Below are 14,787 nucleotides of genomic sequence, written 5' to 3'. Positions count from 1 at the left end.
GCTTGGCACCATGGTGTGACTGGGAGCAGAATGGGCGGTGGTGCTGGGGCAGAGGGCACTGCCAGCCTGCTGGCACGTCAGTGCACCCAGACCAGCAGCAGGAAGGTTACCAGCAGTAAGACGGAAGGGCATTGCCTGGGCACCCTGCCTGGCATGGCTCCTCCTGCCTACTGCTGGCCTGCCTGTTCCTGCCGGCATGGCTCCCAGTGCCTGCTGAACTCACTGCCTGCCTGCACCAGCTGTCTACCTGCACCTGCACCCGACCTGCCTGCACCCACTGCCAGGCTGCCAGCACCTGCTGCCTGCCTGCACCTCCTGCCAGCCTGCCTGCACCCACTGCTGGCCTGCCTGCACCTGCTGCCGGCCCACCTGCACCTGCTGCCAGCTGGAACCCGCTGCCTGCCTGCACCCCCACCTCCCCACTCATTCTGGACCTGCCTTCCTAGACTTCTGCACCTGCAAGTGGACACAGCCAGCGGTGTGGGGGCTAAAAGGCAGGCGGTGGCCCCCAGGGCAGCCCGTGTCCCCCCCTCACCCCAAGCCCTGCCTGCCGAGGCACGCGTGGCCCTGCTGCCGGCACCGCTCAGCACTTGCTATTCTTGGCAGCAGCAGCTGGAAAATGGGAGGCAGTGGAGGAATTTTGTTTGCTCCGGGCTGGGCCCAGGCCAGACATCTGGGCTGCAGCTGAGCAGGACACAGAACCGGCCCCCCGCTGCCCCCAGCATGGCCCCCATTGCCCCCCAGCATGGCCCCAGCACACCCCAGCATGGCCCCCAGCACCCCACACCCGGGCAGGCAGCATCTTGTTGGCAGCTGCCCACCCCAGGGATGAGGCAGCCTGGCCACTCGTGTACTGAGCCACTCATGTGCTGAGTGTGGTGTGCTCAGCTCTGCCTGGGGGCAGTGGATGTCACTGTGGGTATTACTGTGGGGCAGGTGGGGTAGCAGCACAGGTGTGTGTGTGAGTGTGCCTGGGTTATTTCGCCTGCTTGTGCTTGCACGTAAGTGTGAGAGGGTGTGTTTGCACGTGCCTGAGTGTGCCTGGGTGTTTTTACATGTGTGCGTTTTTGCACGTCTGTTTGCAAACGCGTGAGTGTGCAAGTGTCCGCGAGCGTGTTCACACGTGTGCCTGGGTGTGAGGGTACCTGGGTGTTTGTGCATGCGTCTGTTTGCACGCATGTCTGTGTGTTTGCATACGAGTGTGCGTGTGCCCGTGCCCCCTCGGGCCGTGCCGCGCCCCCGCCCCCGCCGCCCCGCCCCGCCCCGCCGGGGCCGCCCCGCTCCCTCCCGGCGGAGGGCGGGGCCGGGCCGGGCCGAGCCGAGCCGGGACCCAGGTGGGTGCTGGGGGCCAGGCAGGGTGCGGGGGCTGCCGGGTTTGGGGGAATTCCGGGGCCGGTGTCTCTGCGCTGGCGTCGGGGGTCTGCCCGGGCTGGCACCGGGAGGCTGGCGGTGGGGTCTGTGTCCCGGCTGGCACCGGGGGACTGGGGCGGGCTGCTTCCGCCCGGGCTGGCACAGGGGGTCTCGGTGGGCTGGGTCCGTGTCGGGGCTGGTACCGAGGGGCTGGATCTGCCAGTGCAGGCATCGGGGGTCTCCGGTACTGCTGCTGCTGCCCCCCCGCCCCAACCTGCCCCCCCGTGCCAGCATCAGGCCAGGGCAGCTGGCCTGGGGGTCCGTGCCCGGGGGTCTGCCCTGACCCCTCAGATGGTGCTGGCAGGTGCCGGGCAGGCAGGAGGACCCCCGGTGCCCCCCGCCACGGCCCTTGCTTACTGGCGGCCGGGGGGGCTGGCAGAGCCTGGCGGGTCCCCTGCCTCGTCCCGGCACTTTCTGGAAATGCAATTAGCGCCTGCCGCCCTCGCGCCAGGCCACTGGGCAGCCCAGCCCTGCAGCACTGCGCCCAGCCAGGGCTCTCCACTGCCCGGCCACGCTCTCCACCCTGCCAGCCTGGGAGGGGGCTGCCCCTGCCCACGTTAGTCCAGGGCAAGCCCCGGCCGGCCGGGCAGGGCAGCAGGCAGATGTGCCCAGACCTGTGCCGGGCACTGCCACACAAGCATGGCCCCCTGGCCTGATACCCACCATGGCCTGGCTCACGCTATGCCTGAGCGGGGTGGCAGAACCTGGGGTGGTTGTACCAAGCCCTAGTGTTACGGTAGGGCTTTGGTCGTCACCACTGTCCTGGTGAGGCCCCGGTGGCTGTGGCACAGGTGAAACCCATCAGCTGCGCCAGGGGCTGATGACCAGCGTGGCCAGACTTGTGCTTTGCATGCAGCCTGGGGAGGTGCCGGCTGGCATGTCCTGGCTGCCTGCACCTGCCTGGGGCTGCCACGGCATGGCTGGCGGGTGAGGTGGGGAGCTGTGTGATGGTGTGATGCTTGCAATAACCATTGCCTCCTGCTCCCCAGGGGGGAGAGTGCCAGTGCTGGAGCCAGCGGACCTCTTCCCCTACCCCGTGGTGGTCACCCGTGAGGGTGGTGGGCACACTGGTGTGGCCCTCTCAGGGGCATGTGGGTACTTGCTTAGCCACAGCCCCCCAAACCCAGCTCATGTTCTCAGGGCGGTATGAGAATGGCTGGGGGCCAAAGGGCATGGGCTGTAGCAGTGTGGGAAACCAAGGCACAGGACCCTGTGACTCCAACCATGACCAGATTGCCTGGTGCTCAGGAGCCTGCTGCCTGTCTGGGGTGCCCTGTCTGGCTGGCACCACCCTGATACTCGTGCCGTCCTGTGGGGCAGGACAGCTCTGTGCTTGCAGGCAGGAGCAGGCAGAGCCCAGTGCTCTCCTACAGGCAGGGCTCAGGCAGGTGTGGGGAGGCTTGGGTGGTGCTCAGCCAGGCTGCCTCAGTTTCCGCTCAGGCAGGAGTGGGAGGACTGCTTCCAGAGCCCATTTGTTTCAGGGTTGGATTAATGGGGGCTTAAAAACCAGGGCAGGACACAGCTGGCCTGTGTAACCCCCATAATCACCAGGTCAAGACCAGTCGGGGGTCCCCTTGTGCCGGGGTTGCCCTATGCCAATGCTCGGGGCTCTCCAGATCCCATTGGCAGCACCAGGGAGGGATCATGGTCTGGGGGCTGCGGGGAGGGGGCTGTAACCTGAGCTGAAGTCTCACTTCTCAGCCCCAGCTGCGGGGCTGCCAGCCAGGCCCCAGCCATGAGCCGCACACTGCTCCTGCTCCTGCTGCTGCTGCGCGGCCCTGCCGCCACTGCTGGCCACCCCCCACCGGCTGCCACCCCCCGCCTCAAGCTAGCCTTCCCTGGTAAGTGTGGGACATGGGCAGGGTGGGGGGACGCATGGTTGGGCATGGGTGCACCAGTGCTGTGTCAGCACCCAGCATCGTCCCAGGGGATGGGAGCATTCTGGGGGGGTTAAGGTGCAGCATGGCAGGAGGAGTGTGAAACCCCTGTACTGCCGCCTCACTGGCACTGGTAGCTGCCCTCCCCATGGGCTGCCAGGCATTGGTGTGGGCTGCTGGGTTCCTCACTTAATGCCAGCCCCCGCCAGGGCCACCTGCCTGCCCTGGGGGCCGTGCTTGGGCTTGGGCTTTTGCTCTCAGTCCCTGGCATGTGCTGGCTCAGGTGCCTGTCTCCCTGTGGTGCACCATGGCGGCACTCCTGAGTCCCGGCTGTGCCATGCCTGGCGGGGACACTGTGCTGGCCGGGGAACTGGTGCCATGTCCCGACTGGTCACCCCATGGGCTCTGGCACAGTGCAGTGGGCTTTGTCCAGCGGCACTCTCCTCCCAGCCTGACAAAGGGATGTTTGTTCCCGTCATGGTGGGATTAGCTCCACGGGGCAGGGAATGGCCCCTTCTCCATTGCTGCCTGCTGGCAGGGTGGACAGCACGGGGATTGTTATCAGGCTGGTGTGGGGATGGGAGCTGTACCGCCATGGGGTTGGTGAACCTGGCCAAGCCAGTGGGACAGGTTTGGGGGAGGGGGTGACATGGCAGGGGGGCCATGGCCAGACCCAGGTCCCCCTGGGACACGTGTATGGGGCAGGGGAGCTTGCCGGGTAGCAGTGAGTGCCATGGCGGGACTGGGCTGAGCAGTGCTGGTGGGTCCTGGCAGAGCTGCAGGCTCGCCACGGGCTGCGCCTCTTTGCGCTGGAGCGGTCATGCTGCTATGAGGCCCTGCTGCTGGATGAGGAACGCGGCCGCCTCTTCGCTGGCGCCCAGAACTACCTCCTCTCCCTGGCCCTGGATGACATCAGCCAGCGGGACAGGAAGGTAATGGGGGTGGGGACAGGGGATGCTGACGGGGTGGCCCCAGGTGCACCCCAGGGCTGTGAGTGTCCCCCTCTCCCCCCGCAGATCTACTGGCCAGCTCCAGTGGAGTGGAGGGAGGAGTGCAACTGGGCTGGCAAGGACATCACCGTGAGTGCCAAGAGGTGCTGGGGGATGCCAGGGCTGTGCCAGGGGGCTGCCCTAACACTGCCTCCCATTGCCCTCTTCCCCCAGGCTGAGTGCATGAACTTTGTGAAGATCCTGCACCCCTACAACCGGACCCACCTATATGCCTGCGGCACCGGCGCCTTCCACCCCGTCTGCGCCTTCGTGGAGGCCAGCCAGCACACAGAGGTGAGCCCCCCCCAGCACCACCATGGCCCCCGCCTGCCACCACCCATCTGCCTCTCATCCTTACCCCCGTCCAGGAGCCTATCTTCAAGCTGGACCCCTGGCGTGCCGAGGATGGCAAGGGGAAGAGCCCATATGACCCCCAGCATGCAGCTGCCTCTGTCCTTGTGGGTAAGGGAGAGCTGAGCCCGGCACAGGGCGCAGTGAGGCAGGGGGATGCTGGGGGTTCCCCCGTAATACTTCCCTTGGTACCTTCCAGGTGAGGAACTCTACTCCGGGGTGGCCACTGATCTGATGGGCCGTGACTTTACCATTTTCCGGAGTCTGGGCCAGCGTCCCTCCATCCGCACCGAGCAGCATGACTCCCGCTGGCTCAATGGTCAGTGCCGGGGAGTGGGAGGGCGGCAGGGCTGCCGGCACCCCGGCACAGCATCGCTGCTCCCTGGAGGCATCAGGGCAGCAAGTCCTCTAGGCTCAGGTGCACCCCATCCTCCACTGCCTGTGAAGGGTGATTTGGGGGGTCCCTGTACCCTCCACAGACTCCCAGTGCCCAGTGGGGTCCCACCCTTTCTCTGCCTCTGCCCTGCAGCTTGGCAGGGGTGGGTCTGCACACCCCTGGGACCCTGGTGGGTGCCCCAGGGTGCCTCGGGAGCAGAGCTAGCAGGGGCACTGGAGGTGGCACCCCTCTGCCCCCAGAGCCCAAGTTCGTGGCTGTTTTTTGGGTGCCGGAGAGTGAGGACCCTGATGACGACAAGATCTACTTCTTCTTCCGTGAGACCGCGGTGGAGCGGCAGCAGGGGCTGGGCAAGACCAGCTTCGCCCGCATCGGCCAGATCTGCCGGGTGAGACAACCCGTGGGCGGGTGGGTTGGTGGCTGGGGATGCCCATGGGTGCCACCTGTTGCTGCTGACGTTGGTTCCCTCCCTCTCCCGGCAGAATGATGTGGGCGGGCAGCGCAGCCTGGTGAACAAGTGGACGACCTTCCTGAAGGCTCGTCTCGTCTGTGCCGTGCCAGGACCTGACGGGGCAGACACCCACTTTGATGAACTCCGTGAGTTGGGGGGTGGCCCCCCAGGGTGCCCACGGGAGGCCCTGGCACATCGGGGCAGTGATGACACTCTCCTGGCTTGCAGGGGATGTCTTTCTGCTGCAGACAAGGGACAAGCGCAACCCCCTGGTTTACGCCATCTTCTCCACCTCCAGGTCAAGCCACCTCCCCACTGCCCCCCCCGCCCCATGCCCAGCAGTGCCCCCCTCTCCCCTCACATTGTCCCCTTTCTCTCCCACCAGCTCCATTTTCCAGGGCTCAGCCGTCTGCATCTATACCATGGCTGACATCCGCCGGGCTTTCCTGGGCCCCTTCGCGCATAAGGAGGGTCCCAACTACCAGTGGGTGTCATACCAGGGGCGCGTGCCCTACCCCCGCCCAGGCATGGTATGTGGCACAGGGGTGTCCAGGCTGGTGCTGGTGGGGTGCTGGTACCTGGGGTGGGGGGCATGGGGAGCGAGACCCTGCTCAGCCAGCGCCACCTCCCCACAGTGCCCCAGCAAAACCTTTGGCACCTTTGGCTCCACCAAGGACTTCCCAGACGAGGTGATCCAGTTTGCCCGGCACCACCCACTAATGTACAACCCTGTGCTGCCCCACAACCAGCGCCCCCTCTTCCTGCAAGCCACCGTGCCCTACACCTTCACCCGTATCGCTGTGGATCGTGTCACTGCTGCTGATGGCCACTATGACGTCCTCTTCATTGGCACAGGCATGTGGTGACCCCAGGGCTGGGGTGGGGGGGTGAGAGCTGGGGGATGCTAGGGCTGGGACCCCCGGCCTCAACCCTCCCTGACTGCAGACGTGGGCACGGTGCTGAAGGTGGTCTCAGTGCCCAAGGAGAGCTGGCACCGCATGGAGCCACTGCTGCTGGAGGAGCTGCAGGTCTTCCAGGTGAGGGAGAGGTCTCTGCACTCCCCCAGTCAGCCCCCTCTTGGCACCGCCTTGTGCTGCTACCGGGTCATGCAAGGGCATTCCATCTGCTGGGATGTGGGAGCCAGCAGCTTGGATGCCTGGGTCTCCCCACACACCCTAACTCCTGCCTGCATTCTGCCTGCAGGATGCCTCCCCCATCACCAGCCTGCAGCTCTCCTCCAAGCGGGTAAGGTAGGACCCTGGGTGTGTCCCTGTGTCCTGTCATGGCTCTGCCCGGCACAGTACTATAGTGCTGGGGTGCTCAGCTCCACTCTCTGCCCTCACCAGCAACAGCTCTATGCTGGCTCGGCCTCAGCACTGGCCCAGCTTCCCCTGCACCGCTGCGGTGCCTACGGCAAAGCCTGTGCTGAGTGCTGCCTGGCCCGGGACCCATACTGTGCCTGGGATGGCACCACCTGCACCCGCTATGTGCCCAACACCAAAAGGTAGGTGATATGCCAGTGTGCAGCACTGGGGCAGACAGCCTGCCCCGAGGCCACAGTGAGGGGCGTAAGTTGTGCTGCTGTAGCCCCCACTCCTCCACTGCCTTCCCACAGGCGTTTCCGTCGGCAGGATATCCGCAACGGTGACCCCAACGTGCTCTGCTCCGAAGGTGAGCCAGGACCCAGCCGGGGGGGCGTCAGGCCAGCCAGGGCTGGGGGCTGATGGCTGGGCTGTGTCCCCCCAGACCCCCGTCAGGGCAGTGTGCCCCAGAAGCAGCTCTATGGGGTAGAGGGCAGCACTGCCTTCCTGGAGTGTATCCCCAAATCCCTGCAAGCCCATGTCCTCTGGACGTACCAGCACACCCCAGATGACCCCCAGCAAGAGGTAGGCTTTCCCCAGCCAGGTGCCACCAGCAGGGCCATGCTGTGCCAAACTGACTGCCTGTCCCCGTGGGTGCCACAGGTGCAGGTGGACGAGCGGGTGGTGCGGACAGAGAGGGGCATGCTGCTGCGCAGCGTGCAGCGCTCCGACGCGGGCCTCTACCTCTGCCACGCCACCGAGCACAGCTTTACCCAGCCCCTGCTGCGGCTCTCCCTGGAGGTGATCGGCACACGACAGGCTGCAGCCATGGGCCCTGCTGGTGACCCCCAGCTCGCTGTCGGGCCCCCTGGCCACAAGGTCTGGTACCGGGACTTCCTCCAGCTGGTGGAGCGCCTGCCGCTTGGGGCCTCGGACAGGGTCTGCCAGCGGCTCTGGAGCCGAGGAAGACCCCCACCACCTTCCCGCACCTACTCCGGACCGCCTGGCCGTGGGCAGGGTGAGGAGCCACGCAAAGCCCGGCGCCGGCGCACCCACGAGGGGCCACGGGCCGAGCGGGGTCCCCGCAGCGCTTCCCCCTGGTGACCCCAGGGCCGGCCCCAGGTGCCAGGCTCTGCCTAGGAGCAGGGCCACGGGCAGGGGCAAAGCCCCCCACCAGCCTCGGCTGCCCCACCAGCAGCACTGGAGCTGGATGTGGGCAGCAGCAGGGGACTGCAGCTCTGGAGCCAGGAAGGCAGCCAGGCTGACCGCCCCCATCCCAAGGGGCTGCTGGCTACCCATACCATAGGCTCCAGCACCAGTGGGGGGACCCAGCCGGCTGCTAGCACCGCAGAGTCACTGAAATATTTATTAACAACTGTTACGGATGAATGTAAACCCGCCCCAGTGCAGGGGGCAGCAGGGCCAGGCTCTGCACCCCTCTACCCTGGACATGAGGGGACAGGGCAGCAGGGCCACCCTTGGGTCCCAGGGGGCTGTGGGTGGGAGTGGGACCCCGGAGGGGCAGGACAGGCGCTGGTGGGACATGGGGTACCTGGCAGGAGGAGGGGTGCCTGGGGCAGAGGTGTGGGGGGGGGGCACAGAGGTGGTGCCCAGCACTCCGAGTGCAGAGCAGTGGCACAGTGGGGCTTGTACTAATCGAGCACAATAAAGCAGAGGATTCAGCCCCGGGTCCTGCGTCTGCCCCAGAGCCCCAGGGAGCACTCCGGGTGGGCAGGCTGGTGCCCTACAGCAGGGAGCCCCACTGGCACCTTGAGCCAAGGGGGGGGGGTTGGTGCTCAGCAGTACCTGGGGAGACCAAGTCCCATGGGGACATTGCTAAGGCCAGTGGGGTCCCCCCAGAGTTACAGCCCTCCACACTTTCACTTCTGGAAGACAAAAACTGAAAGGCATTTCCCTAGTGCTGTCAGCCTGGCCCTTAAAGTGGTGACAGAAGGTGACCTCGGGGTCTCCTGCCTCCCACTGCCTTTGGTGGCACTGGCACAAGTCATGTCCCCTTGCCAGTACCACCAGCACCAGCCATGTCCCAGCACTGGCTGTGGCCCAGCCCAGACACTTGAGCCCCTGGTGTGGGCACAGGCAGGGCACCCCCAGCCCCTGCACAGGGTCCCCGTGGTGGGACGCTACCTCCAGCCAGCTGGGCACCCAGGGGAGACCCTGGGACCAGGTGAAGCCCCAGGGCCAGGGCCACCTTAACCTCCCAGCAGTGATCAGCGTGGCGGCCCAGGAAGGTTTAAAGCTGCTGCAGGCAGGAAGAGGTAGAGAGACAGCTGCAGGTGGGAGCAGGCAGAGGATGGAGCTGATTTTTTCCTGAGGTCCAGCTGGCACCCCTGACCCCACCAGGCACCCCAGGCTTGAGCAGCACTGCTGCTCTGCACCCATGTGTCCCTGTGCTATCCCAGCAGCTGGTGGCATTGAGGTCCACCCTCATCCAAAGGGTGTCCCACCTTGACCACCCCTCCCCCCGTGCCACTTGGCACCATCCCCAACCCAGCGATCAGCATAAGGATTGACCAAGACATTTATTTATAGCATGACAGAGGGGGTACAGGGGCATGGGGTGGTACTGGAGGCAATACTTAGGTGGGCAAGCAGGCAGGGAACTGAGGATGCTGGAGGCCTACGCCACCCCAGAGCCACAGGAGCATGAAGATGGTGCTCTTGGGCTGGATGTTGTAGTGCGCCAGCGTGTGCTGGTCCTCCAGCTCTCTGGAGCCGTACGTCAGGTGCTGCTGATCAGCAGGAGGCCCCTGCCGGGCATGGATCTGCTCCTTCAGGTGCCGGATGGTGTCAGTGGGCCACACCGTGTAGGTGGTGGTCCGGTTCTTGTCATCCTTCACAAAGACCTCCATTACCTGGGGCTCGGTCTGCAGCAGCATCAGGGTGGTATTGTAGAAGATGCCATGGGTGGCCAGGGTCTCATCATCCTGAAGGATCAAGGGGCTCCTGCTCAGTTCCTGCTGCACCAAGCACTGCCTGTACCAGGGGATGCCCCATGCTTGTTCAACCTCCTCCTTCAGCTGCCAGATGGTGGTGCTTGGGCTGACAGTCTTGCTCAGGCTGGTGACCACTGACTGTCTCACCTCAATTGTCACAGGCCGAGCTGGCTGCAGGGACAGGAGAGTGGGTGGGCAAAGCTGACAGGGATGGGGGGGGCCACGATGCCCACAGGTGCAGGCAGCCTTACCTGCACATCCCAGGGCTGGGCAGCACTGACACAGGGCAGCGAACGGTCGCAGGCTGCTGCCTGTGCCACCAGGGCCCAATTCTTGCCTTGGCCCAGGATCCCTGTGGGGTCAGCGGGGTCCAGGATGACGGGACTGTGAACACAGAGGGTGGGTGCTCTTCCTCACCTGCTTCTCCAGCAACCAGCAGCACCGCGAGGTGGGTGGCATTGGTCCCACCGGGCACGGTCCTCACCGGGGACTGCGCAGCAGCTTCTTCACATGGGCACCAATCTGGCTGTGCTGGAGTGAGTAGTACTTCTCCCAGTAGATGCAGATCTCCTGGTGCCGACGCAGCAGCTCCAGCACTGTACAGAAGCCGCTGGCCATGATGAAGGAATCAGAGGAACCTGTGCCCACCTCCCAGGCGTAGATGGTCAGCAGCTCCAGGGCATACTTGGGGGGCAGGTCTGCAGTGGGGTACCTTGACTTCAGCAGCTGGGGAGAAGACAGGAAAAAGGGGTGAGAGCTGGCTGGGGAAGGTGCCCAGTGGGTGCCGGTGAAGCTGGGCAGCCTCACCTCCTTGTACCAGTGCTTGACCAGGCGCAGGAGGTTCTTCAGCTTGGCAGGGTAACGCTTCACAAACTTCTTCTGCAGCTCAGTGAAGCAGGGGGAGAACTCCCCGGGGTCACTGCTGGCTTTTAGGAGCCTCACATACACCTCCGCATCTGGTGGGGTGTCCTGGATCACCTGCCCTGTGAGGTGAGAAGGAGGGTGAGAGCAATGCTGGTGCCAACATCCCAGCCCAGTCCCATGCCAGCTCACACCCCTTACCCAAGGCATCGTAGGCAGGTAGAATGTCTACCTCGATGGACTCCAAGGTCCTCTTGGAGTAGAGGGTGAGGCTGAGGGAGCGCGGCATATTGCCGGGACCCTTGTACCGGGGCTTGCTGATGTTCACAGTGAATGTCAGTCTCTCCCTGCAGGTGTGCAGCCTCATCTCAATCAATTTCAGGATATTCCTTCTCTCCTGCTTCTGCTGCTGGTAGCTGGAGAAGCAGTTGAGGAAGAGCACCACGTCAGCATCCGAGTTGTTCTGCAGGGCTGTGCCCTTGCCTGCCGAGCCACCCTGCAGAGAGATACCCTGCCTGCTCAGCACCAGGATCGCCTGCCACCATTCCTGGAGCTGCCAGGGGAAAGTGAAGCAGAAAAGGAGCTGGAGCAGCAGGACAGAGGGAAGGGTGGCAGCAGGGATGCTGGCTGGCCCCCTGAGTTGGGCAGCACTCACCTTGACGGTCTTGAGGACGCGTATGTTCGCCTCAAAGCAGTCCTCCTTCAGGAAGTCACAGATCTGCTTCACTGTCTCCTTCACCTGCCCACAGAAAGCAGTGCTGGGCTGCAGGGTCTCTGCGATCCAGCCATCCAGCTTGTTGGCAGCCACCGTCCTCAGTCCGTTCATGTGAGTCGCCCGGCCCACAGCCATCCTACCAACTGTAATCCCTCACTCTGCCTTCGCCTGCCTGCAGCAGCTTTTAAACCTTCCCGGGCCACCGCCCCGATGGCGTCACCGCCGGGAAGTTAAGGTGGCCCCCGCCTCGGGGCTTCACCTCAGCCTCGGGTCCCCGGGGGGCTCCTGCCCACGGGGTCCCACGGGTGTCCCCAGTGCCATTGCCTCGGTGGCTGGGAGGGGGCGGGAGGAGCTGCGCGGCACTGCCATCACCCTGGCATCCAGCTGAGAGGCAGCAGTGACAGCGGTGGTGGCAGCACAGGCAGCTGCCTGTAGGCTGGGTCTGCAGTGGCACAGGGTCTCCCCTGGGTGCCCAGCTCGCCAGAGGTAGAGTCCCACCGTGGGGACCCTGTGCCAGGCCCTGTCTGCACCAGCACCTGCTTGTTGCCACACTGAGGGCTCAAGTGTCCAGGCTGCGATGCTGCCAGCGCTGGGACATGGCTGGTGCTGGTAGCACGGCGTCACCCCAGGCAACGAGATGTGGCTGGTGCCAGTGTCACTGGGGGCCTTGGTGTCACCACAGAGTATGGGATGTGGCTAGTGCCACCAGAGGCCATGGTGTCACCCCAGGCAGAGGGACATGGCTCACTCTGGCATCACCAGAGGCCCTGGTATCACTATAGGCAATGAGGTGCAGCCAGTGCCAATGCTGCCAGGGGTCCTGGTGTCACGGCAGGCGATGGGGCATGGCTTGTACCAGCATCACCGGAGCCCCCTGGTGCCCTCCCGGCAGCGGCAGGCGGTACGGGCCGGACGCTGCTGCCCGCGCTGCCTTAAGCGCCGGCTGTGGCGGAGTCGGGAAACGGGAGTGACTGTTCCTTCCCCGGTTTCGGTTTCTGCCTCCGCCGGCTGGAAACGAAAGTGCAAAAGTGGCTCCACGGCGGCTCTGCCCCATTCCGGTCCCTCCCATCCCCCACGCGGGGCCGTGGGTGCCGTGGGCAGCCCCGCTCGCCTGCGCTGAGTCATTCCGGGAAACTGGAAGAGCCAAAGAACTGAAACTCAAGCCTGGGAGCTCAGGGAGGATGGGCTGGGGCCGCCGGCAGGCAGGGTCGTGGGCAGGAGCAGGGGCAGTCAAGAACATGAGAGGAAGAGCATCGGGAGTCGGGGCAGGAGCAGGAAGGGACAGAGGGTAAGGGCATGGGCAGGAGACGGGCAGGGGTCTGGAAGAGGAGGCAGGACTGGGGCAGGGACATATGTAAGGATGGGGATGGGTTGGGGTGCAGTCGGGGTCAGGGACAGGGATAAGGGTACAGGCAGGGGAGAGATGGGCAGGAGAAGTGGCAGAGATGGGGTCAGGAACAGGGGCTGGCACAGGGAAAGCAGCAGGACAGGGAGAGGGACAGGGACAGGGATAGAGATGGGGCAGGGACAACATGTCCAGGTCAGGGGTATGGTCAGGAGCAGGGACAGGTGTCCCCTTAGCGTCGGGAGACAATAGGACAGGGACAGGGGCAGGAATACATGCAGGGGCAGGGATATCAGCAGGGGGTAGAGACAGGGAGATGGGCAGTATTATGGGCAGGGATGGTGATGGGACAGGAGCAGGTATTTGGGCAGGGACAGGGACAAGGACAGAAGCAGAGATACAGGCAGGACAGGAGTGGGGCAGGAGCAGGGAACAGGACAGAAGCAGGGATATGGGCAGGTATGCAGACAGGGGCAGGGACAGGTCGAGGGACAGGGGCAGGGATGTGGGCAGGGAGAGGGGAAGGGACAGGACCAGCAGCAGGGACAGGGGTACAGGAAGGGGCAGAGCTAGGTGTCAGGAGCATTTCACACCTGGCCTGTGCTGCCTGAGGAGCAAAGCCAGGCTGCCAAGGCAAGAACAATGTGAGTCATTCTTTATTTGTCCCCATGGGGTGTCCCAGCCAAATCGGGGCATCCCAAAGGGGGTTCCACACATGGTTCACACCCTTTGAGCACTGGGGTACAGCATGGTTTGACCAATCCCTCCTTACCACCTGCTTTGCAAAGCCACTGTGATTCTATGGCATCATGATTGTTCCCTTGTCCAGGTGTCCAGGGAGCCAGTCTTGCTACAGGGTCTTACCTGTGAAGCCACGTATCAGGAAGGGGGTCAGGGAGGTGAGGTGCTGGAGGGTCTGGGGTGCTGGCCTTCTCTTGGGAGTCCAGGGGTAGCCTTCATCCTTTGTGGTGGGGCTGTCCTCCTCCTCCTGCTCCTCACAAGGAGCTAGAGTGCTGTCGCCATGCCTACGGAACCAAACTGTGCAGTATACAATGTAAACTATAGATATATATATCTCCTAAGAAAGTTCATACAATTTCATATTATAAAGACTGATTGTTACAATAGTTAGGGAATGAGATTTTCCTAACGAGATGCAGGCAGTGGCAGGGACAAGGGCAGAAGAAGGGATCTGGGCAGGGATCTGGGCAGGGACAGTGACAGGCCAGGGGTGGAAATAATGACAGGACAGGGACAGGGGTAGGGATCTGGGGAGGGACAGAAGCAGGGATACAGGCAGGAGCAAGGATGTGGCCAGAGGCAGGGAATACAGGCATGGACAGGTGTGGTAGAAGTCACTTTCTAGCTCATATGGAATCCAATACATAGCACTAGTACCAAGGCTTGCTAAAGCCTTTGGTGACAAGCTGTGAACTTTCACCTAGATAGGCTGACTGTATGCTGAACTTTTATTTAGCTGCATGAAGGAAGGCCCTGAAACAGCTGCAAACCAGAAAGATAAGGTAGCCCCAACCATCAGCAAAAGTTGTAATTGTTGAGGTAAGAAAAGGCATGTCCCACCTGGAGACAGAAAAAGGATCCAGTGAGGAACAAGAAGACCCCAGACCCAAATATTGCTGTTGGACCGAACTGTTGCATGAGGGGAGGAGAACATAGATTGCGAGGGTGTAATTGCCCACGGCTTGCTTTGTTTGGGGTCCCTCTCGGGAGGCACCCCGCTTGAGCTGTTTGTTACTGCTGCACCATTCAATAAATTCATCAGGCGTATGTTGTGTCAAGACTCTGCCTCAGGGAAACCTGGGGTCGAGCCTAAGGGGAAAAAAAAGCACTCGAGAACAAGTGTGAGCAAGAAGGTGAAAAGTGGCCTGTCAGCTCCATGGAGCTGCTACTATCAAGGGACTCTGGTCCTCACAGTGACAGTCCCAGATGGCATATATACAACTGCAGGGATGGTGTGCTTGAGCTTGAGCTGCGGCTTCTGCTTGAACAGAGGGAGACAGACGGAGGGCCCGGGGCAGGGACAAGGCCGCTACCGGGGCAGGCACAAGCACCAGCACAGGACAGGGACATAGCCCGGACAAGCCCTAACCCGCCCGCTCTGCCTGCCAGCAGCCACGG

General features: G+C 63.5%; 2 protein-coding genes across 3 annotated transcripts; one reads left to right on the top strand and one right to left on the bottom strand.

Moving 5' to 3' along the window:
• Nucleotides 1-1,281: 1,281 nt before the first annotated feature.
• Nucleotides 1,282-14,436, top strand: SEMA3B (semaphorin 3B). Of its 2 annotated transcripts, none has more exons than XM_064453940.1 (18): nucleotides 1,282-1,334; nucleotides 3,112-3,251; nucleotides 4,062-4,219; nucleotides 4,304-4,366; nucleotides 4,451-4,570; nucleotides 4,645-4,738; nucleotides 4,827-4,946; nucleotides 5,264-5,409; nucleotides 5,504-5,618; nucleotides 5,701-5,770; nucleotides 5,858-6,002; nucleotides 6,108-6,327; nucleotides 6,418-6,509; nucleotides 6,676-6,717; nucleotides 6,819-6,976; nucleotides 7,088-7,143; nucleotides 7,219-7,358; nucleotides 7,437-14,436. In XM_064453940.1, exons 2-18 carry the CDS (start codon nucleotides 3,146-3,148, stop codon nucleotides 7,875-7,877), a joined length of 2,286 nt encoding a protein of 761 aa, XP_064310010.1. In that variant the 5' UTR covers nucleotides 1,282-1,334; nucleotides 3,112-3,145; the 3' UTR covers nucleotides 7,878-14,436. The 2 variants fall into 2 exon arrangements, with proteins under 2 accessions (XP_064310010.1, XP_064310011.1); XM_064453941.1 differs by having other exon boundaries at nucleotides 7,541-7,720.
• On the bottom strand, nucleotides 9,371-11,438 carry LOC104047741 (2'-5'-oligoadenylate synthase 1). Its single transcript, XM_064453942.1, has 6 exons — nucleotides 11,244-11,438; nucleotides 10,790-11,084; nucleotides 10,535-10,710; nucleotides 10,212-10,453; nucleotides 9,979-10,111; nucleotides 9,371-9,898 (listed from the first exon to the last, which is right to left on the bottom strand). Exons 1-6 carry the CDS (start codon nucleotides 11,436-11,438, stop codon nucleotides 9,371-9,373), a joined length of 1,569 nt encoding a protein of 522 aa, XP_064310012.1.
• Nucleotides 14,437-14,787: the final 351 nt, after the last annotated feature.

The sequence above is a fragment of the Phalacrocorax carbo genome, chromosome 6, assembly GCF_963921805.1.
Source record: "Phalacrocorax carbo chromosome 6, bPhaCar2.1, whole genome shotgun sequence".
Lineage (NCBI taxonomy): Eukaryota > Metazoa > Chordata > Aves > Suliformes > Phalacrocoracidae > Phalacrocorax > Phalacrocorax carbo.
This window is presented reverse-complemented; position numbering and strand designations above follow the sequence as displayed.

Excerpts from the sequence above, each read along its gene's own strand:
- SEMA3B (XM_064453940.1), top strand. The coding sequence starts at position 3,146 with ATGAGCCGCACACTGCTCCTGCTCCTGCTGCTGCTGCGCGGCCCTGCC. Across the intron at positions 4,571-4,644 it reads AGGCCAGCCAGCACACAGAG|GAGCCTATCTTCAAGCTGGA; the intron begins GTGAGCCCCCCC and ends ACCCCCGTCCAG. Across the intron at positions 5,619-5,700 it reads CACCCACTTTGATGAACTCC|GGGATGTCTTTCTGCTGCAG; the intron begins GTGAGTTGGGGG and ends CCTGGCTTGCAG.
- LOC104047741 (XM_064453942.1), bottom strand. The coding sequence starts at position 11,438 with ATGGCTGTGGGCCGGGCGACTCACATGAACGGACTGAGGACGGTGGCT. Across the intron at positions 10,454-10,534 it reads TCAAGCACTGGTACAAGGAG|CTGCTGAAGTCAAGGTACCC; the intron begins GTGAGGCTGCCC and ends TCTTCTCCCCAG. Across the intron at positions 10,112-10,211 it reads AAGCTGCTGCGCAGTCCCCG|TCCCGTCATCCTGGACCCCG; the intron begins GTGAGGACCGTG and ends CTGTGTTCACAG.